Consider the following 27809-nt stretch of genomic DNA (forward strand, 5'->3'; position numbering starts at 1 on the left):
TGTTAATTTGCGCACATCACTCACTCAACAACCGAAAAGTAAGGCAACTCAACACACGCACTCACTCATACGCACTCAAGAGTGCACGAAGCCTTGACTGATTGACGAATTCGGCTGCGCTAAACTGACGTTAATGCGTTAAAGCGACCGAATATCGATGGCAGCTTTGTCTTAATAAAAAAGTAAATCTTCGCTGCAAATTTTGCGCATTTTTTGTTTACTCACGTATTTATATTTGTTAGTGTGTACTTTACTCTGTGCTGTTTGCCACAATTCACGGTCAATAACATCTTTATTAATATTTGCTAAAGTTTTTGAGCGAAATTGTGCAATTTTGTTTGCGCAGCTCTTGACGGCAACATTCCGTTACGCATTACAAGCACATATACTTACATACATAAAAAGTCTCTACAACAAACGTGCTCCAACGTTGTGCTTTTCTTCGCCATCTCCCGCTTCCACTCCACTCCACTGCACTCGTTCGCTTGCGCTGTTTATCTGTTCCGCTCGTTATTTCCAAGTGTCTGACTGATTGAATGAATGAATAACGCAAGACTTGACAGTGCCGCGTTTTTGCTCCGCACTTTTTCTTCACACCTTCATGTACAATCAATTGTTGTAATTGTTGTCGTTGTTCTCGCCTCTGTTCTGATCATTATGTACGCCACATTTGCCATTGCCTGCCGGCTTGTAATAAGTGTATTGACATTTCTTTTGTTGTTGCTATAATTATTATCATCGTTTTAATGTCTGTAGATTTTGCGCCTTCCTTCGTCGAGTTGTTCTAAGTTGGTGTTACATTTTATAGGTATTTTCTTGTATAATTTCGCTCAGCTTGTTGTCGGTGTGTTAACTTGTCGTTTGGAGTGTGTTTCAATTGAGTTGTTTTGGAGATATTTTTGTTTGTAGCTTGGTGCAAATTATTTAAAAATCTATATTTAACGAACTTAAGCGGCACACATAGGAGGATGGTGGCACTGCAGCAGTGGATAACATTTTGTGCGAACAGTTTTACTGTTTATTCTTAAAATATGTATAAATATACCCTTTTTAATTTTAATTGACTCTGCTCCTTTCTTTCTTTAAGTTCCTTTAAATCGTATTTTTAGGATGTCATACAACGTTTCCCCCCTTTAAGATTACAATTCAGTTATTTGTGTTGACTTTTACTCATTCTGTAGAAATTTTAGCTGCAATTCAAGTTCTACTAGCCGAAATTGTTATTCTAACCAATTCTTGATCGCGATCCAACGTTGAATCATTGTACCCTATTAAGAAAAATGTGCAATATATGCCGTTCTTTGACGCTTGATAATTTACTATGTAAGGTTTGTGCCACTTATTTTGTGTTTTATCGTAATATCTTTATTCTGTATTGCTGGTTTCGCTTGCTCTCGCCTTCGAAGCACCTTTGTGCCATAAAACCATAGTGAGATCATGTGTACAATAATTTGTCCGTCTTCAGTGAAGCATTGCAGTCTATATCTAATGCTATATAACATATTTTGCTATACAAAAAGGACTCAGCTTGCTGTAGGTTTACGATAGAGCGGTGTTCTCTTAGCGGTTTCAACAGTGAAACATTTATAAACGGGAAGAATATGGGTATTCGGGATATATCTAGAGAGAAGTAAATAAGTCTAGGCTATCTGATATGCTTCCACCATAGTTAAAATAGATATCAAGCCACAATAAATAACATAACCTAAAGCTAACCAACATAACCTTAGAACATTGGTTTTTTTTTTTTTCAATTTCTAAGCCATTGAGACATTTTTTTATTTTAACATCAAGAATCAATTCCAACTGTATAAATAAAATAAAAATATGTAAATATGTTTGAAACATAATTATAAATATCATAATACTTGCTACGAACGATCCATGCACACATAAATATGGACTTCCTTATAACTCTGAACAAAGGAAGTAGCCAAGGTCGTGGCAAAGTATTGCTTGAGTTAAAAATATGAAACATAGCAGATATATGTATGTATAATATGTACATATATGTATACTTTTGATACATATATAGTATATGAATTTATAGTAAATTATATATTTACGTTTGTGGCAATTGAACAAAATAAAATTTCTGGAAGTTAGCAAAGCTTACTTTGCCTAATCAAGTGTATAAAGATAAATAACAATAACAAAAATAAAATAATATTTTTCCATAATTGTATTTCCGTTCAAAACAGAAGTTGAAAGAAGTGTAAGTTTCAAATATGTGGAGGTTTTGAAATACATTGCGACAAGAAAGCACCCGAAAATTGTAATTTAAATTCCCCATGTAAATAATTTTTCAAAAAAATATATTCTGCTAAGTTGGTAGGACTGTCCTTAATTACTATGCTAAATTTGAGCGCGATCTGAAAATCCAATTTGTTTACAGCAGCTGCTTAAGTCGGTACACCGCAGTAGTGCTTTGCGATTTTTACAAGGGATAAAAATATTGAATGAAAAATTTGTCTAAATTTTTTTTATTTTTAATCAAATTTCGTGTGCGAAATCGTTGCCAATGTTGGAAAAAGATATTAAATTTTATCAGAAACACAAGCCTTCAGACGGTCGAGAGATCGTTGAAGACATGCTTCGATCTGGATGACCTTCGACTTATTCAGCTGATGAAAATATTAAAGAAGGGAAGGATATAGTGCTTGAAAATCGGCAGGCAAGTGTTAGAGAGATGAAAAGAGAGCTCGATATCTCTCGCGAGTCCGTTCGAGTGATTTTGGGTATGAAACACGTTCTTGCTCGACTCGTCCTGTTAAAGCTAATATTTTTCATAAAGAATACTGTAAACATATTTCTTTGGACATGCTTGATCTTGCGAATCCCAATTCCAGATTCATGGAGAGCATTAAAACTGCCAATGAAACATGGGTTTATGAGTTTGACATGCAAACAAGTCAACAATCATCGGAGTGCAGTGAAAAAATGAGTCCAAGCCAAAAAAAAGCCACACAAAAGCCGCTCAAAAATCAAGGTGATGCTCATGGTTTTTTACAACCTTCGTGGTTTGCTGGATGATGAATTTGTTCCGAACGACAGACGATCAATAAGGAGTTTTATTTGGCCTTATTGAGGCGTTTACATTGAATCCATCAGCGACCGTTTAGTTTGTTTCCATGTGATTTCTTGTTTTCCAAATTGAAATTGCCGCTGCGAGGAACCCGAACTCAGTCGATCGAAGAGATAAAAGAAAATTCGCTGAAGGTGCTTAAGGTCATCCCAAAAAGTGCTTATGAAAAGTTCATTGCATCTGGTGTGAACTAATTTGAAGGACTCGAAAAAAGTATTGATGAATCATTAAATATTTTGCGTTTTATTTATGATTTCCGGGTACTTTTCTGTCACAATATACAAACATATGATCAATATATAGAATATTTGATTACCCTGGCCGTATTATTTCGCAGAAAAAAGTTTAGGATGACGTTTGCGTCATCGTTAAAGGTCTTGCTAGCAGAAGTAAACTAAAAACTTTCTCAATCGGAAGTTGTCATGCACCTCTGGACTACTTTCGATTTATTTCTCTGTGGCGGTTTTTTATAGTTATATAGTACATTATCTATTTGTAGAATAAAACCGGTTTTAATTTTTCACTAGCATTGGGTCCTTGTATTATAAGCAGACCCTCCTCCGTATATGTATGGAAATTATAGAGATTCAAAATATATTCATATTTCTAAAAAATTTACTGAACATTGAATTTTCCGATTTTTGATATAGCTCCGAACCTTAATTCTATCCTCAAGTATAGCTACTTTCTTCTATATCTATCTTACCTTCTTTCAATATCACTCTTGATTAGATTTAAACTCTCGCTTAACAGTCTATATAAACAGTTTTGATATTAGAAATGCCGGGTTCTTTTGTGGACTTACTTAATTATCTTTATCCCAAAAGCCTAGTTTGTCAGCAGAACACCTGAACTTCAAGATTGCTTTTTAGCTTTTGGCGTCAGATCTTCTGATACTACAATATTTTTGTGAATTTTAAGAGATCTTTCTTATACTCTTATCATATAAAAATAAGTATTTTACAGTTAATGACTCAATTCTGCCAGATCCAAGAACATCTTTCCTATACAAATGCAAACGAAAGTTACCTGAAAGCAAATCCAGTTGTAATTAGTATGAGAATCATACAATTTAAAGCGCTTTACAACCAATTTCTAGCAAACAAAAAGTATTCAAAGTCAAACTACAAACGTTATTTTGTCACTTTTTGTGGTAAAAGTGTTTACATTTCGAAAGTACTCGCGAAATTAGCGACTAATCAGCGAGCATTAATTTCGCTTTCTTTAATTTCGCTTAAGGCTTATTGTTTTTGTTGTACTACTTTACGCTTGAACAGTAGCACGTTACCGTTAATGATATCACCGGCTAATTATACCGCCATTGTTTAACTTTTTCGTACTTTTTATTATTATTATTTTTTATTTTAATTATTTATATAAATTTTTCTTCGCAAAGGCTGCCTTTGCACAACGCGGCGACAGTGGCGCGTCACGGCATCGTCACATCCGTCACGTGCTGTACATTAAAAAACAGAAAGCTAAAATATGTGTGAATATTCATATATGTATATACATATATAAGTATATATACATATATATATGTATTTTTGTTTTAAATACAACATAATTACCGCAATAATTTAAAGCAAACCGTCAAAGTTTGACAACAAACAGCGAAAAGTAATCCACGGACAGAGGCAGGCGTGTGGATTCTTACAAAGAGTAGGCAGCAGCTGTGGAAAAAGTAAAAAAAATATACTTTTTATGAAAAGCAGCGTATTTTATTGCCAAGTGTTCACAGACTAACTGTATTGCAGTGGCCACTGACCCGCGTTGTGGTTTTTTGGAAACATGTGCCTAAATATAACTACATATGCATATACATAGTATACTTCTATAGGCACATTTTTTGGTACATACAGTTGCGGTCAAATTCTTAGTATTGCTAGGCATTTTTTAAGTGGTTACATGGGTTTCCTCGGTAAAAAAACTTTTCAACCTTATCTCTAATGAATCGACTCAACAATTTTTTTCTCATATAAAAACGGAAATAATTATTAGAATTTTTTATTGTTACAAACATACACTATTAACAAAGAAATCCTGAAAGTTTTTTTTAAAAAATGGTTTAAGCTCGGCCATTTCCGGTGACCTCTCGGAAATAAGATGCGCTCGCGTTGGCAGGATTACTCCTTACAGAATCATCCAAATTGAAAATATACTTGTTTTAGTTGAAACCTTAACTTAGGACTTAGACCAAGGGATAAAAAAACTGAAAATTGGATTTTTGGCAGACATTAAAAAAATGAAAATTTCAGTGAAAATTTTGCTACATTTTGTTTTTTCAAATAGTTGTAATCGAAAAAAATCTTCGTCCAAGTCTTTAAGAGTTGTAGAATTGTATCTCAAAGACCTGTGTAAAATTTCATGAAGATCGGTTGAGTAGTTCTCGAGAAATCTTGCCAACCGACTTTAAAAACACAGATTCGGGAAAACGCGTTTAAAGACAGCGCACATAGCCTATCATAGATTGCTAAGCATGCCGGAAAGGGATGGCGTCAATATGTAAGATGTCACCGAATACCGAATACCAGCCGAAATATACAAAAAAACGGTAAAACAATGCCGAAATATACAACAAAAACGGTAAACATGGAGTTGCGAGTATCATGGTTTGGACATGCTTTTCTTGTCATGTTGTAGGACTCATTTATTGGATTAAGGACTGCTGATTCGTATATCGGAATATTCCAGAAAATCATCCTGCCATATGCCAGTGAAGAATGCTTGTTCCTGTTGGACGTTCCAGCAAAACAACGATCCCAAGCAGACAAGTAAAGTTGCTAAAAGGTGGTTGGAGGAAAGGAATGTCAAAATAATAGAGGGGTAACAAGTGCCCCCTGACATCAACCCTATCGAAAAATTCTGAACAGATATCAAGTAGTCAGTCGCCCAATGTAAGCCGACATCGACCACGCAACTATGGGAGGCTGTGAAGAACGCATAGGAGTCAATTTCCATCGAAAGATGCCAAAAACTTGTTGACCCAATGCCACGACGCTGTGCTGCCATACTAAAAAATTAAGATCACGCAGCTAAATAATTTCAAGAGAAGGCAATATGGCTTTTATGGTATAATATATATTTTTTTTTATAAAGGCGATATCGCATACTTTTGTAACAGTTTCTTTTCTACGTTAGCACACTACTAAGAATTTGACCGCAGCTGTACATATGTGGAGATTTAAAAACCACATTGTTAAAAGAATTTAATTTTTAACGTCCTAAATTCTTTTGGGAGTGATGAATGTGTGAATAAAAACCACGCGCTTTGTTCTCAGTCCCTTACTCAGCCAGCGAAAGTGTCAGAAATTGTATGTTTTTTCTATAGACTGTACTTTCTTTAGTACTGATTTTGGAAATATTAAAAAAATGTTTTTAATAAGTAAATAAATAGTTTCGAGCTACCGGTATACTTCCATGAATGAAGATCACAATCTGAACTGAAATAAAAAATAGCAACGACGTAATCTTCCTCACTTCTCCATACATTATGCTGTAAAATGATCTCACATGCCTTATTATCATGAAAGGAAATGACAACGACGTAACTTTATTAGTATAAATCCGAGGATTATGGACTCACTTCTTCTCAAATTCCCATAAAATAAGCTAAAAGTATTGATATGAAACTAGAAAACGCCTAACCAACCATATGATCAAAAACTACCCGGACTGGATCAAAAAAATTTTTTCTCCTATGAAGCGTAGCAAGGGTAAAGTAGAGGTCGCAAAAGAAATGCTTAACAACGTTGCTAAGTATCTTATTTTCATTAAACCTCTCATTATTACGTGTCGAAAATCGCAAAGGATCCATCTGCCTATCTCTAATGAACCGACTCTACACATTTTGGTTAATGTTTTGGGTATGAAGTGTATCAATGTTAAATTAGTAACAAATTTTCTGAATTTTGACTCAGACGACGTCGAGTCGAGGTCTAAAATAGTTGCTTAACAACGTAGCTGAGTACCCTATTTTCATTAAACACCTCATTATTGGTGATGAGACGTGGATTTATAAATATGACATCGAAGCTGTTCAACAATCTTGCGAAGGGGTCTTTAAAACTGAGCCTACCCCAAAAACTCCAAAATTCGCTGAAGCTCATCCCAGCCGAGGCTTGTAAGAGTGTATGGAAAATGAGATTATGCGTTGGCATGTTTGTATTGCCTCAAGACCCTATTGTGATAATGAAGATTTGTATTTAAATAAGTAAAAACTTATTTTTTCTATCGGTCCGGGTCATATTTGATCATACTGTTAATTCAAAATGCTATTTCTTTATTTCTGTATCTACCTTGGAAACGAACAGCATAGCATAATATACATATGTATGCCATATCTGTCTTGGAACTTACATTTGTTCTTTAACGATAATCTTCGAATCTCTCACCATGTTCTGTACAGCTTTTACATTTAGACTGAGTTTTCAATAATTGTAAAATTTTTACTTCGAAAGTTTATGTGTTCCTCGGGTCCAGTCAAATTTGATGAGCTTTAAGGAATCTCAGAGACAGTTATGTATATAAATAGTTTTGCTTCGATGTTTACTAGGAATATTGAAATATTTTGGACTTCGAGAGTACTGCTTAGTTAACGCATTCTGGACGGTCTGAATTTCAGAAACAAATTCTGCCAAAATATAATATAATTCCTTGAGCAGTGTCAGAATCGAATCTTGTCATTTCATTAGCCTGTCAATTACCATCATTTTTCAAGATTCGTCCTATAGTCAGCTATTTCCATGGCATAGCGAATTGTGTTATTCTGGCGCTTATTGTTTACCGAATCTTTGTTGGTAGTGAAGATGCCTTTCCTGAATTATGACGTTTCTATTCCAAAGATCAACTCAAATCTTGTGAGTTTTTTACCAAATCTTTCATCGTCTTGAAGATGGCTTTCCTTAATTATGACGTTTCTATTCCAAAGATCAACTCAAATCTGTGCGTTTTAAAGCGGAATTTCTCCAAGACAAATTTTTGAATTTCTTAATCTTGGTGTGTACACTCGCATTTCTACTTATCTCCAGTATATATTTACAAGCTTTTAATCTTTTCCGCAGCGAGTTATTTTTACTTTTATGGCTCAGAAATTGTCACACTTCATAATAATGCCCACTATCAACATACATATGTATGTATGAGCAACAATACTTTCGTGTTTATTTTGCTTTCATTTTTCATGCGTGAATGATTCAAATTGTTGTTGTTGCTGTTGTTCTTGTTATTAATTTTTATTATCTTCCTCATAACAATTCGCGCAAATTAATATTTTATAGAAAGTACATGAGCTTGTACTTCTTGGTTGAGTGCCCCGCGCGTATTTCGACATGGATTTTTATTTCAGTTTTCAATTGCGTTGCCAGCTATATGTGCGTTTGTTGCAAATAACAGTGTTGAGTGAAAGTCCGATTTGTGAAACGGAAAATCTATTTGCATTTACCTTTTTTGAATTGTTTCAGCTTCATCTGGTTTCTGGTAATCCATTCCGTTATTGAAATACCGAAATACCATATGTGTTTGGCTTGCTTCGGTATCAGTTTCACCGCCAATCGATAGTAACGTTCATCTCTGTTTTCTTTTTTCTTCGATATCGCATAGTAGGGTCTTTGATATCTCTGATATTCTCAGTTGTTTAGCTGATTTGTTTGATACCACTGTTTATCTTCTGGTTGGCTTAAATGCGGTCTATAAGTTCTGAATAATTTTATTTATTTGTTTTGAAGGTTTCGAGAGTAGTTCTCGCACACGTTGAGTTCATCCTGAAATATTTGGACTACCATTGAGCAGTAGACCTATTGTTACGCAGCGCAGCCAACTTCAACCTGGTGACTATACACCCTGATATTTAGTAAAGTGCAGATACTAGCCTTGTAAATGCTGACTGTGCGCTCAAGACTAGTGAAATGATGTCTAGACTCTTTATCTCAAGCATCTAGTTATTTGATGATTCGACTGGTTTGGATGCCTGGCCACAGCGGTACAATTCAGAAAACTGTAAGGCTGATAAGCTTGCTTGAAAAGATACTTCAGTCTCAGTAACTGCGAAATAAAAACGGATAGGAGCTCCGTTGACTTCTTATGAATCACTATTAGACAATTGGCCCTCAGACCAGTTCAGCAAGTGTTGATTAGCTGTGCAGTCGCAAGGTTCTTCTGGGACGGGGTAAATACTGCGGAAATCTTCGTCCTCAGCAAGGTACAGCTTTCAATGGTTGTAGGAGTTCTACCTGCACACTGTCCGATCGGGATTCATGCAATAAAATTGAACATCGTACCGAATGCCAGCTGCATTAACTGTTTGGAAGAAGATGAAACACTTCCTACTCGAATATCTCGCTTTAGCCAGATCAAGGCAAAAACACATTATTTCACATATTTTTAGACATCCAGTAGAAATAGCGGATATAGAAATAAAACAACTAGGCAGATTTGTGATAGGTCCACAGCGTTTTGGCCGATAGCTGATATCCCCCTACATCACTTCTTCACATGGTTTCTCAAAGAACTGTATTTAACAGTTTAAGTGTAATCCTTGCCGAAGGATCAGCCGTTTAACATAACTTATACTAGGAAGTTTCGAAACAAAAAACTCCTAAAATTCCAACCAGCTGTAAAATTCCGCTGCAACCTTAATACTGAAAATTCGGAGAAAAAGTAGTGAAACTGAATTTCCAACTCGTATTTACTTGCTTCTCTCCTTTAACTTGAATTAATTTGAATATTATCATATTTTCGGACGTTGGCAACTCTATTTACTTAAAAAAACTTTCGGAACCGTTACTTACTTTCTGGCATAAAAACAAAACAACTGCCTGACTACTCGTAATTTTCTTTTCTACATTCAATATTTACAATGTCATTTCACTCTTCTGTAATTTCTTGAAATTCAAATACAAAAAAAATCTGGAGATCAAAACAATTTCGGTTCAAAATTCTAAGAATACATTTCGAAACGCTATCGATGCAACCAAACATTGAATTTCAACGCTAGTTAACGGTACTAAGCATTACTCGTATAGGAACTCAAAAATACAATAATATCTTTAGCGGAAATTCAAAAGATATCAAGACAGTCCGTTTACTTCCAAGCATGTTACGGCCCTGCAATTTCCCGAAACCCGAAGAATGGCAAACACTAAGCGAACAACATCCTTGGCTGAAACAACACATGCGCTGCAGAAAGAAGCTGAAAGGCGGTGGTGTGCTACGAGAGTTCTCGCGTATACCCGGTCTCTCGGAGCGCACAATCCGCTCTGTGCTTTTCGAGGAGAAATTCGATACAAACAAAGGCAAAAAATGTTGCGACGAGTGGAACACTCGCGATGCCGGCCTGCATGTGCCTTTCAGTAATAACATGCTAGACCAGCCACCAATGACAGAGGAGGAATTGCTCTTAAAAACATTAATGCAAAAGATGGGTTTCTTGAGTGATGACGCGACAACTCAGTCGGAAAGAGAAATGTTACGCCGATGGCTTAAGGAACTCAACAATTTCTATAATCTACGTAATAATAATGTCTTGAAGCGTAAAAAATATGATTTTTCTAAAAGATACGAACTAAACTATCTGGATTATACACTTTTTAAATATCCTGGCGTCGATACGGATAGTGAGTTTGAAGAGGATGAAGAGGAGGCACGAAAAAGAAAACGTCGCCAACGTAAGCCAATTAAAGAATTACCCGATGATGCGCGCGCCGATCTGCACCATATGCGTTTTCGTTTGCGCAGCTTGACGAAGAAACGCAAAGCTACAGTCGAAGCACTACTATTCTACCAGCCATTCGTTAGACAGAACACTGGCATATGGCAAAGTTTCAATCCGGATCTGGGCTCAGTTGCCTTGAGAGCCAAGTTATCTGAGCTAGGTTGCGATCCGAAATTCACTGAGTGGGAAATGAAGGCAATGGATTACATAATACGTGGCGATCCGATACCAACACATCTTTACGATATTGATTTAGTTAGAGCTCTACGTGCTGACTTGGCGAAATTGTTGGTGCGCAAACCAAAGCCCATCTATGATTTCTTTGGTTTTGAAATTAAAAGAAAGCAGCGTCGACATTCTAGATATTAATATGAAGCGCTCAATTTGTGATTGTTTGGTGGTGCTGAGATTCGAAATTCCATATGAAATTGAAAAAAATTATAATAAATTAAATTATGCATTTAATTAAAGTGTGTTATTGGGAATTTTTTGGTGGAGTGGAAGTGTGTGGAGTTTTAATGAAGGTAGAGTTGGGGAATGGATATTTTGTAAAATTTTTTTGGTTTATATATGTATATAGTATTTTTAAATACAAGTAGTCATCTACTTTCTTTTTTTTTAATTAAGTTGAATTATATCGAATTGAGTTGTTTTGAGTTGAGCTGAGTATAGCTAATTTAAGTTACATTGAGTTGAGTTTAGTTGAAATAAATTTTGAGTTGAGTTGACCTGTGTTCAGTTGAAATAAATTTATAGTTGAATTGAGTTGAGCTGAGTTCAGCCAAAATAAATTTTGAGTTGTGCTGAGTTTAGTTGAGTTGAGTTGAGTTGAGTTCAGTTGAAATAAATTTTGAGCTGTGTTGAGTTGAGTTTAATTTAGTTGAAATAAATTTTGAATTGTGTTGAGTTAAGTTGAGCTGAGTCCAGTTGAAATAAATTTTGAGTTGTGCTAAGTTCAGTTGAAATAAATTTTGAATTGTGTTGAGTTTAGTTGAGCTGGATGCAGTTCAAATAAATTTTGAGTTGTGCTGAGTTCAGTTGAAATAAATTTTGAGTTGAGTTGAGTTGTGTTCAGTTGAATTGTGTTGAGTTGAGTTTAGTTGAGCTGGCTGCAGTCGAAAAAATTTTTGAGTTGTGTTGAGTTGTGCTGAGTTCAGTTGAAATAAATTTTAGGTTCTGTAGAGTTTAGTTGAATTTGCTTCACTTGAATTAAATTGATTTCAGTCTAATGCATTACATTGATTGCACTGAATTGAACTGAGGCAAATTAACTTTAAATTAGTTTAATTAATCTATAAATTGAATGAATTAAAATAATTTAATTAATTCAAACTAAGTGAAATGTACTGGAAAATTTTGTTAAGTTTTCAATTTATTTTAGATTGAATCAATTTTAGATCAACTACACAGAATTAAGATGACTTAAGCAAATAAATTTCAAAGTCAATTTAGGTGACTTTTTAGATTTTTAATTAAATAAAAATTAAGTCAACTAAGTGAAATGTGGATTATTTAAGCAAAGAAATTTATGTGACTTATTATGTGATTTTTCGAATCTGATTGTTTAGATTAAATTAAAATTAAGTCAAATAAGTGGAATTCATATTATTCAAGCGAAAATAGTCAAAGTCAATTTAATTGACTTTTCTTGATTTTTTGAGTCAGACCATTTTGGATTAAGATTAAGTGAAATGTACTGTAAATTTTTCTTGTCTTTTCAAATCAATTTATTTTAGATTGATTTAATTTTAGATCAACTAAGCGAAATTAAGATTATTTAAGAAAAACTGCCAAAGTAAATTTAGTCAATTAAATGAAATTAAAATTCTTTAAACAAAACAAAAAAGTTAAAAGTCAATTTAGGTGACTTTTTTCCCATTTTAGAACCAGATTGTTTAGATTAAATAAAAGTTAAGTCAACTAAGTGGAACTGAGATTATTTAAACGAAAAAAGGTTAAAATCCATTTAAGTGACTTTTTCAATTTTTTTAGTCAGATTATTTTGGATTAAATAAGAATTAGTTAACTATGTGAAGTTAAGAATACTTAAACTAAACAATTACACAGTCAACAGAATCCAATTCATTGCCAGGAATCATAAATAAATATAATATACTAAACTCTAGAAATCCACAAATTTCCAGAAATTGCAACTTTTTTCATTTTCTCCCATGCTCTGCCACGCAATTCTGTTACCTAATCGTTTATGTGCTCTAACAAATTGTAACGGATTCACTCAATTGAAGCAGAATGCATTCCACGTTTTTTTTTTTTTTTTTTTAATTTTGCTTTTTGTTATTGTTGCTTTTGCTTTTTCTGTTAATGTTTTTGCCTTTAGTAATCGTCACGCCAATAGCTGTGTTCGATTTCAATTTCGAATGCAGAGTGAAATTAAGCACCCATTGGAGAGCTTCGCAAACAGCGACGCAAGCACACACGCACGCATACATATGTATATTTACATACACATATGCATAGAAATGCTGATACTTTGGAAAGATAAAAATGACGGCGACTTTTCTATTAAAACAGCTCAAATTACAAACAATAACCGACCGCGTTGATGCCCGCCTTCTCCCTCACTGTTGGTCTCGGCGGCTGCTGGACTCGCCCATCAAACAGCTGGTCATCCATATTGTTCGCCCCTGCGGTGCGCTTTTGAGGCCTACAATTACTTTAAGCGTTGACAATAATTTTTTCTACGTTTTTGTTGTTGTTGTTGATGCCATACAGACACAAGGCGGCAGTTGATGTTGCCTCAAGTGGTTATAGGCAGGCGACCGCAGCACAGCTGCTGCGCTTAGAACCGCCACAAATGAGTTCGCACATATTTACATGCAGAGGAAGTGAAGAATTGAGTATTTTATTGCTATTAATATTTTCTATTTATTTTTTCCTTTTTTTTTTTTTTTGTTTGCAAATTGCTAAGCATTTGTTTCATAGCAAAAGTCTAGCTGTTGCCTAACCGCAAATTACTTGAAATTCGCTTGGCAACTGACAGCGTGCGGCATATTTATTATTAGTTGATGTTTTTGTTGTTGTTTTTTTCCAGAATATTGCATAAATTCACTTGGAATTGTGCAAAAATTAAATGTATATAAATATGTATGTATGTGTTGTATAGCTGTGTGTGTGCACACATTTTTCACGCAACTGTGTTAGTTGCTTTATTGGTGTCAATTTCACTGCAGGCGTGTTTTTCACTGCATCAATTGGCAGTATTTTAATATGGGTGGCAACAAATTGTGAAATAAATTGCCAGTATGCATTACATAGTTTCCGTTATGCAAATGCCACTAAATTAGTATTATTAATTCACTCTATTTTAGCTAATATTTTTACAAGTTTTTATTGCGTTTATTGAATTGAATATATTGACTATTTTCATGTAAAATAATAACTGTATGATTTTTATTTTGCCATTTCCGGTTTATTTAAGCCAAAATAGCGATAAAGAGTTGCCACTAGGCTAAAAATACTAAATTAAAAAAAAATTACAGAAAAAACGCTAAAAACTCAAAATAATTACGAAGTATGTCGCGGTGGGCATTATTCACATGTGTTGCCACCTGTTTTGAAACAAAAAATATTTCTTGGATGAATAAAAAGATGTTGGAAGCTGAAAACAATTGAAAGTCATGTAGCTGTGACCAATTTTTTGTTAAAGGGTTGCCACCTGTTAAAAAATTAAAGTTTTTAAGCAAACAAAATGCTAAAAATTGAAGAAGCCTAAAAAATAAATAATATATCGTGGAGACATTTATTTCAGTGTTGCCACCTGTTTTCCAACAAAATTAATTTTTTTTAGGCAGACTAAAAAGCGCTGGAAGTTTAAAATAACTAAAAATCATGTAGGGTGTGTGTAAAAGGGTTGCCACTTGTTTATAAGCTTCTTTAAGCAGGCAAACGCCAGAAACTGAAGAGGCCTGAAAAACCTGTTTTCGAATAAAATTAATTTTTTAGATGGAAGATTATTGTGAGCAATTATTTTTAATGGGTTGCCACCTGTTTACACACTCAATGTTTTTAAACAGGCAAACGCTGCAAACTGTTAAGGTCTGAAAAAAATAATGATGCAACATAAGCATTTTGAGAAAGAGTTGGCATCTTTTAAAATTTGTTAACTTAAAATATGAAAAATTAAGAAAATAAATAAATATTTAAAATTAGTTATAAAAAATCTAAAAAATCTTTTGGTAAATTAAAGAAGTTTACAAAACAGATATTGCTGTCAAAATTAGTTGTTAAATGGTTGCCACCTGTCTATAATTAATTTTTGTAAACTTTGTAAATTTGAAAAACTGCAGCATTGGTAATAAAGAAAGGAATTAAAATAAGACTATAACGTAGACTTTTTTGAAAAAGGTTGCCACATGTTAAAAATGTTAAATAAAATTGGAAGAAAAGTAAAATGTTTACCAATAAGTAAATTTAAAAAACATGGTATATTAACGAATTTTACAAAAAATAGTACAATAAAAATGGTGTTTGAAGGGTTACCACCTGTTTATAAATATATTGTTGGTTATGGAAATATGACAAAACTACAGTGCTGGTATCAAAGTAGAGTAGGTTAATATGGTTTTATGTCACAAATATATTCTGTTGGGGATGCCACCTGCCTGTTTAGAAAGAATTTAATTTTCACATATTTTGAAAAGAAAATGCCAAAATAATAAAAACATACGGGGGTGGGTTAATAGGTTTTATTGTTGCAAATATAATCTGTTGAGGTTGCCACCTGTTAACAATTAAAGAAAATAAATAAATTTAAAACATGTTTTAAAAAGAGGATGTCAAAATAATAGCATTACTGTTGTAATACCAGAGTAATAAAAAAATGTAATTTTATGGGGTTGCCACCTATTAACAATTAAAAAAATTTAATTTAAAACATATTTTTAAAGATACAATTTTATGACTGCTTAATAACTGTTTGTTACAATATTCAAATTTTTTCTGAATAATTTTGTTTCTTCATATATGATATACAAATACTTGTATATAAGCACATGTGATTTACATAAATAATATGCGTGTTTAATTGCTTACATTTCTGATTGTCGGTTGCTTGTTTATCAACGTAATTAAACATGTGTGACTGACATTGCTTTCAATGTCTGTTAATGGCTGGTTTTAGTTGCATTCTACCGCCCACTTTGTTCCTATGATTTTATGTTAATTACTAATTACGAGGAATTAGTGGCATGTCTGATTACTAAGGTCCTTGGTAATTGCTGAATTTATTCATGAAAAATTCCCCTGTCAGTAATTTTACCTATTTGGTTGTTGTTGGTGCAATGTCATTTCTCTTTGTGAGAAAAAAAGTCACTACAGTCACAATCACTTAGTTGTAACTGAAATGTGTGTGAGAAATTGGTATACGGATTCTTACAGTTAATTTTGTATATTTTTTTTTTGATAAAAACCAAATTTGTTTTCCTTCTTCTTCTCTCTCTATCACTCTCTCTTTCTATTCTTCAGTAAATCTCTTCCACTCTATTCTTCGTTTGCTCTCTTCCTCGATTTCAATAGCTCAATATTATTTCTTTCTGTGATTTTCTCTCTTACTTTCTCTCTACACTTCTCACGTTCTTCCTGCCTCTTTCTCTCACTTTTAAAACTCGCTTTCGCTCTCTTCCTTTCTCTATACATATATGTCTCTTTCATCTATCGATCTATCTATTTATCTCACTTTCTTCTTCTCCGTCTATTAATTTCTCCCTCACATTTTGTTTCTATCTTCTCCTTTCTCTCTCTATTTTTCACTATCTCGTATTTTCTTTCTCTCCCTCTCTCTCTGTATCCCTATCCCTCCTTTTCCATCTATCTCACATCTCGCTCTTCCTTGCTCTGTGATCATTCGAATTTCTTTCTTTTTAATCTTCTCTAAAGTTAATCCTTTACTGCTTCTCCCACAAAGCTCAAAGAATTACATAAAGCATCTGCTCTATTAAATTTTATTAGTTGTAAAAATACTGAAAACGTTATTTTAATTTCTCTGGATACTCCAGCGATCAACTTTCCCATTCCATAACTCCATCCACGATTTTGAAACATTTCTAGTCCAGACACTATAGTCTTTAAAGTCATTAATCTCGTCCATTCCCAACTGCGAACTTTCGACTCATCAACTCAGCAGTATTCCTCAAGATTATTTTTAGAGATATTACTAAATAGTAGAGCTGCATTGTGCCAAATTTTCTAAGTCTAATATAATTAATCGCAAGCGTAAAGTTTCTGTAGTATTCGTTGCACTTTTACTTTCCGATATCCTTGGTCTTTCATATATAAGGTTTAGATTTCCTAAAATTATTTGTTACTGAAAGAACTTACTTAGATAAGAAAAGGTCTTCATGGTCGAGACACATGCTCGAAACGCCTCTACGAACTCTAACATATCGTCTTCGAGGTATGATCGCTCTCATAAGTGAAGCGAAAATGTTTTCTAACGCAATTCAGGAACTAACTAGTGACCCAACACTCTGATCTCAGCCTAATACTCACTTGTCGTCTCTAGAGAGTAAAAATTCATGTCATACAATTATCGGTTTGTACTTTACACCAACCAAAAACACATCACTCATTATCCGAATTTTGTACTCGACTTAAAATAAATGTTTCTTCTTGTCAGAGAATGAAGTGAAAAAATTGGAAAAATAGAAATAAAAAACAAAATATTTTTGGAGTGCAATTTAATATATATATTTTTTGGATTTTGTCTAAATAAAATATATAAAATTTAATTTGCATTTTTTGTTATAAATTTTTGTGGCGGTCTCCAAGTCAGACCATGCATACGCGAAATTTTTACGGCGTCGATATTGAAGAGGATCTTGGCATACCGTTGTCATATGATGCTGCCTGGAAGATCTTCAATCGTTGGCCGCGTGAGGTGCGCGTACAACGCCAACGATTGGGTCAGCGAACCACGCCTTCGAAGCACGCTTGGTGTTTTTGTCAGGAAAAGAATTGTACAACGCGTTGTCCGTTCTTCGGTTTCTATAATAAGAAAGACGGGCCAACGGAGAATAAGTTACAGAGCATAATGACGCATACGCAAGGTGGGGGACGTAGTCCACCAGAATATAAAGGATTGCTACGTAGTCTCAATAAATGGTACAACAGCCGATGCGCCGAGGGTTCGAGTCAAGTATTGGATTTGTCGAAGTTGGAGCAATTAACGATAAAATATAAATATCCCGTATTTGCTTTAAACAAAAAGAATAGTTCGCGTAGATTTCGTAGACACGACAGCAAATCGGTGTTTTACCACGATACGAAGTGCAAGCCGTCGTCGATGACGAGTAAGACTACGAAACGTAGCAGAGCTAGCGAGGAGCACAGCTCTTCCGAACTGTATTACACAATTGAGAACCAATTGCGCAATCTCAGCGTGAGTCAGTCGCGTCTCAAACACATGAGCGCAAGCCTCTGCCGTTTGGCCTATGCTAAAAGGCATGCCTCGCGGACGGGGTTACGGCCGAAGATCTACAAGCGTAAAGTAGTGCGTAGATATCGCAGTGACATACCGATCGTCAGCAATAGCGAGAGCACTGGCAATACCAATACGAGTAAAACGTCGAACTTTTGTTGCAAAAGCAGTCGGAATAGTAAGTCCACGAAGAGCACCGATGCCAGTAAAGGCAGCAAGACAACCGAAAGTAGCAAACCCAGCAAAGACAGGAAGATAAAAAAACGTGCCAAATCCAGCAAGAGCAAAAAGCCGAGCAAAAGTAGCAAGCTAAGCAAAGGCAAGTTAAGTGAGAGTAGTAAGACTACCGAGAGCACTAAGTCGAGCAAAAGCTGCAAGCTTAGTAAAGCCAGCAAGGTGAGTAAGACCAGTAAGACAAGCAAGACGAGCAAAACCAGTGAGAGCAGCAAAACGAGCAAAACCAGCGAGAGCAGCAAGACTAGCGAAAGCTACAAATCCGTCACAGGCAGTAAAATTACCGGCACCAGCAAGAGCAGTGAAAACAGTCGGGCTAAAGATACCAGCAAGAGTGATTATACCAGCAAAACTGGTGAAACTAGCAAGAGTGGCGCGGCCAACTTGAGTACCGGCACCAGCAAGCGCAGCAGTACCAACAAAAGTAAGGCGCCGAGTAAGAATAGCGTCAGCAGCAAGTCAACGAATGTCACAACCGCCAAGGCGATCAGTCATCCTGTCGTGAGGAGCATACGCTTCAACCTCGCCAAAGGCAAGCGAGGCGCTACACGCTCCGCTGGCGATGAAGAGCTCAATTGCAAGCGTAAAGCCACCGGCAGTATAATGAAGGAACAAGCCAAAGTTGCCAAACCGCAGATACAGCGTCTCGGCGGTGGTAATGAGTTGCTGAATCGTAGCAATCGTAGGCCTATCATGGCTTGGAACAGCGGCGCCGGTGCTCCGAGCCGTAAGCCCGCAGCTGAAGCTGCGCCGAAACCCAACAGCAAGTGTGCAGCCAATCAGTTGGCGCCTAAGTGTTGTCTAATTAAGAAACCTAATAAAGTCTCTATCTTCATTGATGCCGGTGGCGCCGGTGATGCTGTGGCTCATAGAGGCAGACGCTGCAAGGTTACTAAAAAACCATCGGTGCTCGTCTCAAAGCCGATATTGTCCATGTTTCGCAAGAACCGTACCATTTCCAAGCAAAGCCTGGCAATGTGTGGTCAAAAGTCAAGGTGTTTCTTCATTAAAGGCGGGCGTCGCAAGTAATCAAATCAAAATTTTCTAATGTGTGTTATTCTAAAAAAGTTGCTTTTTAAAATTTTCTTACATTAACCAATTTCGATGGGGTTTTGTGAATAGGTTTCTGAAAACTATTACACAAAATCACATCGCAGTTTGTTGTTTTAAAAGTATATGTAGCTTTACTTCTATTAAAATTTTTTGTCCTATTATGTATTATGTTGTGGTCTCTAAATTATTGATTTCAAATATATTTGAAGTTTCGAAAGTGTTGGGTTTTAGTTGAACTCTTCGAAGTTATATCTTGCTTGTAGATTGAATACTAAAGTCAAAGCTTGGAGACGTCCTTACAAATGAGCTCATTTCTCCGAAACTATCTGCGGCTTCAGCTTGAAATTTCCGAAGAATATACTGGAATATATGTATATTCTTCAAACATTAAAGAGTTTATACCTCGATATTCACGATATATCGATATTACTCCAAATTTAGCAAGTATTTAATATTCTGAACCTGGTGAGCTCGTTTTCAATCAGAATATGTAAAGCTGGCCTGCATGGGAGTATTACCTCTAAGATATAAATAATAAGAAGACTAGATGGCTATTTCTTAATCCACATTTTTTAACTGTAATTCTTGAAAAAATGAGAAACGTGATGGAGAAGAGTCCCTCAATCATGTTCAAACCCCAGAACAACCCAAAAAAGTAGTAAAGGTTGTCACTTAATTTGTATTACTAATTATTTCAATAAAATTTTAGCAGAGATTTTTGGAGAAGAGTTTGCCGATTATTTATGTATAAGTACTATAACATCCCCAAAAGTATTGAGTGCTGCCACCTAATATTAAAAAAATATTTCAAGAAAATATTCAGCATATACTTTTAGAGCAAAAGTCCCAATGCATCACAAAACGTTGTTAGGGTTGCCACCTAATATTTAAAAAAAAATATTTACATAAAAGTTCAGCAAACGTTTTTAGAAAAGAGTCTGCAAATTATACATAAGTCCCAGTACATCGCAAAAAGTTAAAAGGGTTGTCACCTCAAATTAAAGAAAAATATTCCAAGAAAATTTCAGCAAACCTTTTTATAAGTCGAATAACTCATACTCAAACTAAAATATTGATATAAAATCCAAAAATTAGCGGTGAAGGTTACCACCTTTGATTTAAATACGCATAAATATATTTTTGAATAAATTACAGAATTATTTGGTATCCTACAGATTATCACAGAACAGTAATGATAGTAGTAGCAGGGTTGCCACCTAATTTTTTTTCGATACTTCACTAAATTCCAACAAGTATTTTTAGAGAAGACTAAGCCGATTATGAACAAGTCGCTTCACCTATACTGGTATCAAATTAAAATACTGATATAAAAGTAAAAAAAAAATGTACCGTAAGAGTTGCCACTTAGAAATTAAAAGCGAATACATTTTTTTTTTGAAATTGCGATGACAATACTGCGTAAATATGCACATAAAAAACGATATTTAGTGTAATTAAGTTAAGACTGTCTTAGGGTTGCCATATATTTATATGAAAAATTGTAGTTACTAAATTAAAAATCAATATTTTAAGTTTTCGAGGTGCCTTGTATAGAATAGTAAGCATTAATTCATATGGTTGCCAGCTAAGAAATACATATATGAACAAACATTTGCAATTTCCTTCTGAGCCGCTGGTTGCCAACTATTTTTTAATTAATTAAGGAATTTTAAAAATGATTTTATAAAGAAAAAAATAAATAAATATCAGAACACACTTCAAAAATTCCTACCCACACAGCAAACCAATTTTAAATATTTTAATAGGGTTGCCATATATTCATATTTTTTCTTTTGACAAGAAATATCCAATGAGTATTTTTTAATAAAAAACTGCATATATTTTATTTGTTATTAAATTTTGTATAGAGTTGCCACCTTATTCTAAATATACATCCCAAAATTATACCAATAACTGCCTAAAATTTTCAGTTAAAACAAAAATTATTTTTAATCATATATTTGTTGCCTGAAGCTTTCTAATCAGTTCGGTTAATGAAAAAAGTTTAGTTTAGTTTTCAAAAATATAAAAAAAAATCAAATTCAAGTTTTCAAATTAAATTTCTTTAATTAATCACAAAATGTGGTGCTGCTTATATCCGCGCAGTTTCGATTGTTGCCCTGTCGACCCGCATGCGTGGAAACGTGATGTTAAAATGTGTGCCCTTGGTCCTACGTGGACTCAACAAACCAACTTAAGTGCCAGCTGTAACAGACATGGTTGCAATGACCACATGCTTCAACGCATTTTACTTCAGAATTCAGTCCGCAATGATTCAACACAAAATATTTGGGATAAAAGCGCGCGGGTGCCGTTATGTGAAAATTTCGAAAAGTACGGAATCGAGGCAAAACGTCGCAATGCCAAATATTCGCTGCAACCCTTGATGACAAAATCCAGCAATGACCACGAATTAATAAAACAGCTGCTGAAATCGCACCCCGCGGGGTATAAATATGCCTGCAAATGCGAACACACAATGACCGGCAGTTGTAAATGCAAAAGAAGAGGCTTGGAAATGAATGGTTCGTACTATAGCGGTATTTACTAGCGTGGGAATAATTAGAGAAAAGGACTGAAAACCATCGAATTACAAAAAAGCAAAAGAAATAATTTATTAAAGAATATAAAATATAACATAGTATTATATAGAGCTAGACACAATGCAACGCGAAAAATAGCAAAAACCCATTTTTTGTGGGTCTACATATAAGATAACTAAAATTAAAAAATTAAATAAAAATTATCTTCCAGTTTTCATTTCCACTCATCGATAAATTGGTGAATAAATTGAAGTTACCATAATTTTTACTAATTTCGAACAATCTGGCAACCCTTTGTTCTAAAATAAGAATCATAACTCAATTGCTAACTGTAATAAAATTATGATTGAAAATATATAATAAATAATATAAACAGTATTTATAGCCATTTAAAGTTACCACATTTTCACTAATTTCGAACAACTTGGCAACCCTCTTTTCAAATAAAACTTACCTCTCAAATGCTAACTCTAACTCAATGAAATTTTTAAATTTTTTCTCTTAACTTTTATAATGGCAACTCTAGATGGTTGAAAAAACTTTTGGCTTCTCCAAAATTCTTAAAATTTTTAATTAGATGTCTATAATACTCGTATATTTTCCAATATTTGGGATAATTTTTCAATTAATTTATTTCTCATTTTCTTCTCATACATTTTTTTATTATTTTATTGTGGCAACTCTAGTTGGCTTCTCCAAAATTCTTAAAATTTTTAAATTGGTGTCTATAATATATTTTTCAATGTTTGGCACAGTTTTTCTTACTTTACAACTTGGCAACTCTACTTTTTTAATTTTCCTTATTGTCCAAAAATACTGTATTTTTAAGAAAACTTCTCTGTGAAATATTCGAAAACTTTTTCTTCACTCATTTTGAGATTTTCTAAATTTGTTTCTACTTGGCGACCCTTTTCTCATTTATGCTTTCCAAAATTCTTCGTAAATCTGGAAATTGGTGTCTATAATATATTTTTCAGATATAAGCGCTATTCTTTACAAACCCACAACTTGGCAACCCAAGTTTTTTTTCAATTTTCCTCAGTAATAGTTAGTCAATATTCGAAAAATTTGATCTTAAGTAATTTTGAGTTTTTATAATTTTTTTATTACATGGCAACCCCATTTCCTCCTCAGTGTTTTAATTTTAAAACTTGTGTATTTAATATATTTTTCAGTGCTAAGCACTATTTTTCAAAACTTGCAACTTGGCAACTCTATATATTTTTTAATTTTTCTTAGTGTCCAAAAATACTTAACTTTTTTGGTTTTCAAACAAACTTTTCTTTTCAAAACTTTTTTTTTAATTAATTTTGAAATTTAATAAAAAAATGTATACGTGGCAACACTGTTTTTCATTTTAAATTCTTCCAAAAGTCTCATAAATTTTGAAATTAGTGTTTATAAAATAACTTTCACTTGAGCGCTATTATTTCCAACATACAATTTGGCAACTTTAGATTTTTTCCAGTTTTTCTTATTGTCCGTAAATTGAACTGTTTTAGTTTTCAAAAAAAAGTCTTTATTTTAGTTTTGAAATATTCTAAAACTGTTTAATACTTGGCAACCCTTTTTTTATTTAAGCTTATACATAATTCTAAAATTTTGAAATGAAGGCTTTCCAAATTTTTTTATTTTTTGGCAACCCTTTTTCATTTAAGCTTCTACAAAATTAGAAAATTTTGAAATCGATGGCTGTAATATATTTTGTAGTATTAAGCACTATTTTTCCAAATTTACGGCTTGGCAATTACATATACATATATATAAATTTTTTTTAAACTTTCGTTAGAATCCAAAATTATTGCAGTATTAATTTTTCAAAACAAATTTTCTCTTCAAAATTCGAAAATATTTTCAAATAAAATTCTCGCTTCAAAATTCGGAAACCTTTTCCTATCTAATTTTGAGGATTTCGAAAATTTTTGCATTTTGGCAACCCTTTTTCTGGATTTTTACTTCTCCGTGTTCAAATTTCAAATTCACATATTTTTTCGTGAAGTCGTTATTCAAATTATTATTGTAAAAATTTTGTAATTCGAAATATTCCAAATTTTTTCTTGTCTACTTCTGTACTGTGTATTTTACTTCAATGCCTCATAACAAAAGAAATTCGTAAATTAAGATCTTCAAAAACAAAAAACCAAAAAAAAAATTGAAAAACTCAAAATGTGCAATCCATATTATAACTGTTCCAATTATTGCTACACCTCGCCGACAAATAAAAAAAGTCAGTCGTCCTGTCGCCTCGATGAGTGCCACCGGTTAGTGCATTTGCTCCACCACTGGTACGACACCCCCCGAAATGCCGAAGAAATGTACGTGTTGTGAACAGATTAAGTGCAAGAAGAATAATCTCCTACATAAGTTGTGTCCCGTACCGGGTCTACGTGGTGAAACTATGAAGCAAGTATTAGGCATGCCAACAATACCGTTATGTGTCTGTCCACCTTTAAAGTCCACCGCGATTGTGCCAAAAACCGAAGCATGTGAAGAAGCTACCGCATGTAAGAGTACACCGAATGTTGAGAGAGATGCTGCCGGACGTCTGTTGTGGGAACTCAATGAGAGCACAGTGCGACCCCGCCAACGTGCGGGCGCAGTTCAAAAGCGACAAATGAATACCTTCCTTAAAGGTCTCAAGAACTGGTATGCTAAGCAAATGAAGGGTACAGCACGTTTACGCACAGCACGTGACACCGGCTCGGCATATGTCGACACAAAGCCACGCAAACGCAAAGCAAACCGCAAGCAAAAGCGTAACTCGGCAGCACGCAACAGCTATCATTGGACATCGGATTTTAATTTTATATTCGACGAAGACGAATCGCCAACTGATTCGCCAACCGATTCGCCAGCCGATTCGATTTTAACGATAATATCGGGCACGCGTCTAACGATTATAACGAGCAAACCGGATGTCGAGGTTGTTGACGAAACTATTGCCATGGAGGATTTAACGAACTTGTTGAAGCAAATACAAGCTAAACCGAAACGGCCGATACTCTTTCATTCGCCCTTCAATAGAGATGTAGTGTGGACTTGGCGTAATTATGATCCCTTAGACGATTTACCCAAAACGTTAGCGAAGAAGAAAAAGAAACAACCACGCAAATCCGAGTACACACCGTGGACTATGAATATTGTGAATGATCTGATTGAAGGTAAACCTGTATCGGATAAACAGTTTAAAACGAATACTGAGTTGCAAAGCGTGGTCAATGAATTGGCGCTTGAGATCAAGCAGGGCAAAATGCGTCGTGTCAAGCACAGCAGCAAACTTCGTTAACTGGGGTTGAGCTAACCGTAGTTTTGTTGAAAATATGAGAGGACCACGGATGATGGAGATGGATGAAAGAAGAAGATGGGATGACCAAAATACTAAAGAGTTGTAGTTGGCGTTCTGAGTGAAAATTGTTACTTTGGTTATAATGCGAATTGTATATTTAGGAAAAACAGTTTCCGCTTAATTCAATTTGATCGAATATTGTGCAAATCTTCAATGTAAATAAATCAAGTTGTATTAAGTGAACTCTATGGGTTTTATAGATCAAAGTTCGAAGTGGAAAATATCTATGAATATACCAAAGTTCCAATAGGAAAATATCTGTGACTATACTGGAACTGTTTCTTCTCTGAAAGCAATGAACTCTCAGCAACTGCAAGAGAAAGAGTTTGATAGCTTTTCGAGTATCGCGCATAGGGTAAAACGATTATTTCGAGAAGAATGGTTACCTTGGAACTCATCAATGGTTCGCGGATTAATCCACGCGTTCTTTGCTTTTCAAACTAACCAGAAAATGTAATCGCGACGAGAGCTGCAAGTTTTAATCATCACTTCCGGAATTTCTTTGTTACAGAAACTGTATAGTTTGGTTCCCAGTGAAGCTAGATCTCATTGTATGGACTTTGTAGAAAAATTTTCTGCTCAAAGATCTTATACCAGTCAACTCCGATGCTCTTTCTTGAGGTTTCCCTTTGCTCTGAAAAGTTTTCAGAGGACATCAGCTTCCAAGAGTATTCGAAGCTAAAGACCTAGGCCCAGTTTTCAAGTGCACGCGGTTAAGATCGCATTCCCGTTGGGGGTGGTTTTAAGAGCCGATCAAAGCCTTATGCAATACAAGTACATTTTTATTTCTCAAGTTTTTATAGGTTCTGTTTATTCGACACGCACCGTCCATGCTAAAACTAATGTCTTCATGATAAGATCGTCTAAAACTCTCCATTCTAGGAAATAGGTTTTCACTACATCTAAAATCGAAAAGTGACTCAATTCTTGTATTTGTATTTGAGCTTCCCCAGGCGGTGTTTTATACCATGAACTGGTGCCACGAAGTTTATAGCACCTCAAACCCTTCGACGTTGCCGGAGATCCTATGTAATATAATAAAAGGGTGTTAGATGTGTAGGGTTAGCGGGGCATACAAAGAGATACTAGTGTCATCCGGGGACTCATTGCACGCTGAACATGTCGGGGTCTATTCTGGCTAATTAAGGAGTCTAACCTGCTACAGTATCCAGAATGAAACTGCGTAAGGGTCACTTTCGATTCTCACGGCAATTCGAGCATTTAGTAAGTAATGGGTGGCGGTTTGACTCCAAGTATGCCATTCACTGAGAGGGAATCGGTGAAGGTGTTAATGGCTCCACTGTGAAGTCTGGTCGGCGTGTTATATTACTCTATGTCGTTGACGTGGTTGAGGAAGGACCTCTTGATGCCCCTATGAGGCGGTTCCATTCCTAGCAGATGTCTGCAGGGATGATTTCTGCGAAAGCACGTGTGTGTGTTTGACGGAGACATTAAGAAGCACCCTGTCAAAGTCCGAAGTGCGGTGTTCTGACATGTTTGTAGTTTCCTCATCGGTGTTTCACTGAATTCAGGTGACCATATTGGTGCGGTGTAGTTAGGGACCGACCGGCCGATTGCCTTATATGTTGCCAACAACGTTTCTTTGTTTTTTTCCCACGTACTTTCAGCTAGCGACTTGAGGATTTTCTTGCGGTTCTGTACTTTGGCAATAATCGCGGTCGTGTGAGGAGTGAAGAAGCACACGCTGTCGACAATCACACCTAAAATCTTGAATGGCTATTAAAGCAACGCTCATACTCGGAAAAATTTTTCAGATCGGACTACTATGGCACATAGACCGACCACTGACCAATAAAAATCGAGTTCTTGTTTGCGATCTTTTGGAGTTTTAAAGGGATGAGTGTTTGTTTTAGGAAACTCAACGTTAAAAAATCTCAAAACACTTATGTATATCAGAGCTCACAATTTTTACAAGGTCCTACTGTACTTATTTTCATTACTTTTCACCCTATTTGGATTTCTGAAGTTTACAAATCGCTTTCAGAAATTATATTTTCTTTTTAAATGTCGAAATTGCTAAATTAAGTAAACATATTTTGGAAAACAATACCAAAATTGCAAGTAAGAGATATCGTTAAACAAAATGTTTAATGCGTATAATATCTACAGTTACGAGCAAGATTATCAGCCATATCCCACTTGTAACAACAATAATCCCGATGACTGGCAATTCAACAAACGTTACCTTAATCAAAATTCCGATGAACGTTTGCCGGACAACCAAGTGGTGTTCCATCCAGCTGAAGGCCCAGAGCCTCCCACGACGCCCTCAACAAAAACGCTGAAACAAGCCATTGCCTCCCTGAATGTGATGTACAGCGCCGCCAATGAGGAGATACCACTCCAGAACTACACAGCTGAAAGTGATATTTATATAACCG

General features: G+C 34.9%; 2 protein-coding genes across 8 annotated transcripts in view; both read left to right on the top strand.

Annotated features, from left to right (window-relative positions):
* Nucleotides 1–27809, top strand: part of LOC126753023 (protein FAM102B) — a 195577-nt gene that overhangs the window by 42783 nt on the left and 124985 nt on the right. The gene's annotated exons all lie outside the window — the stretch shown is intronic.
* LOC126753025 (uncharacterized) lies at nucleotides 17496–19516 on the top strand. The gene has a single exon (XM_050464124.1). It carries the CDS (start codon nucleotides 17590–17592, stop codon nucleotides 19492–19494), a length of 1905 nt encoding a protein of 634 aa, XP_050320081.1. The 5' UTR covers nucleotides 17496–17589; the 3' UTR covers nucleotides 19495–19516.

The sequence above is a fragment of the Bactrocera neohumeralis genome, chromosome 3 (assembly GCF_024586455.1).
Source record: "Bactrocera neohumeralis isolate Rockhampton chromosome 3, APGP_CSIRO_Bneo_wtdbg2-racon-allhic-juicebox.fasta_v2, whole genome shotgun sequence".
Classification (NCBI taxonomy): domain Eukaryota; kingdom Metazoa; phylum Arthropoda; class Insecta; order Diptera; family Tephritidae; genus Bactrocera; species Bactrocera neohumeralis.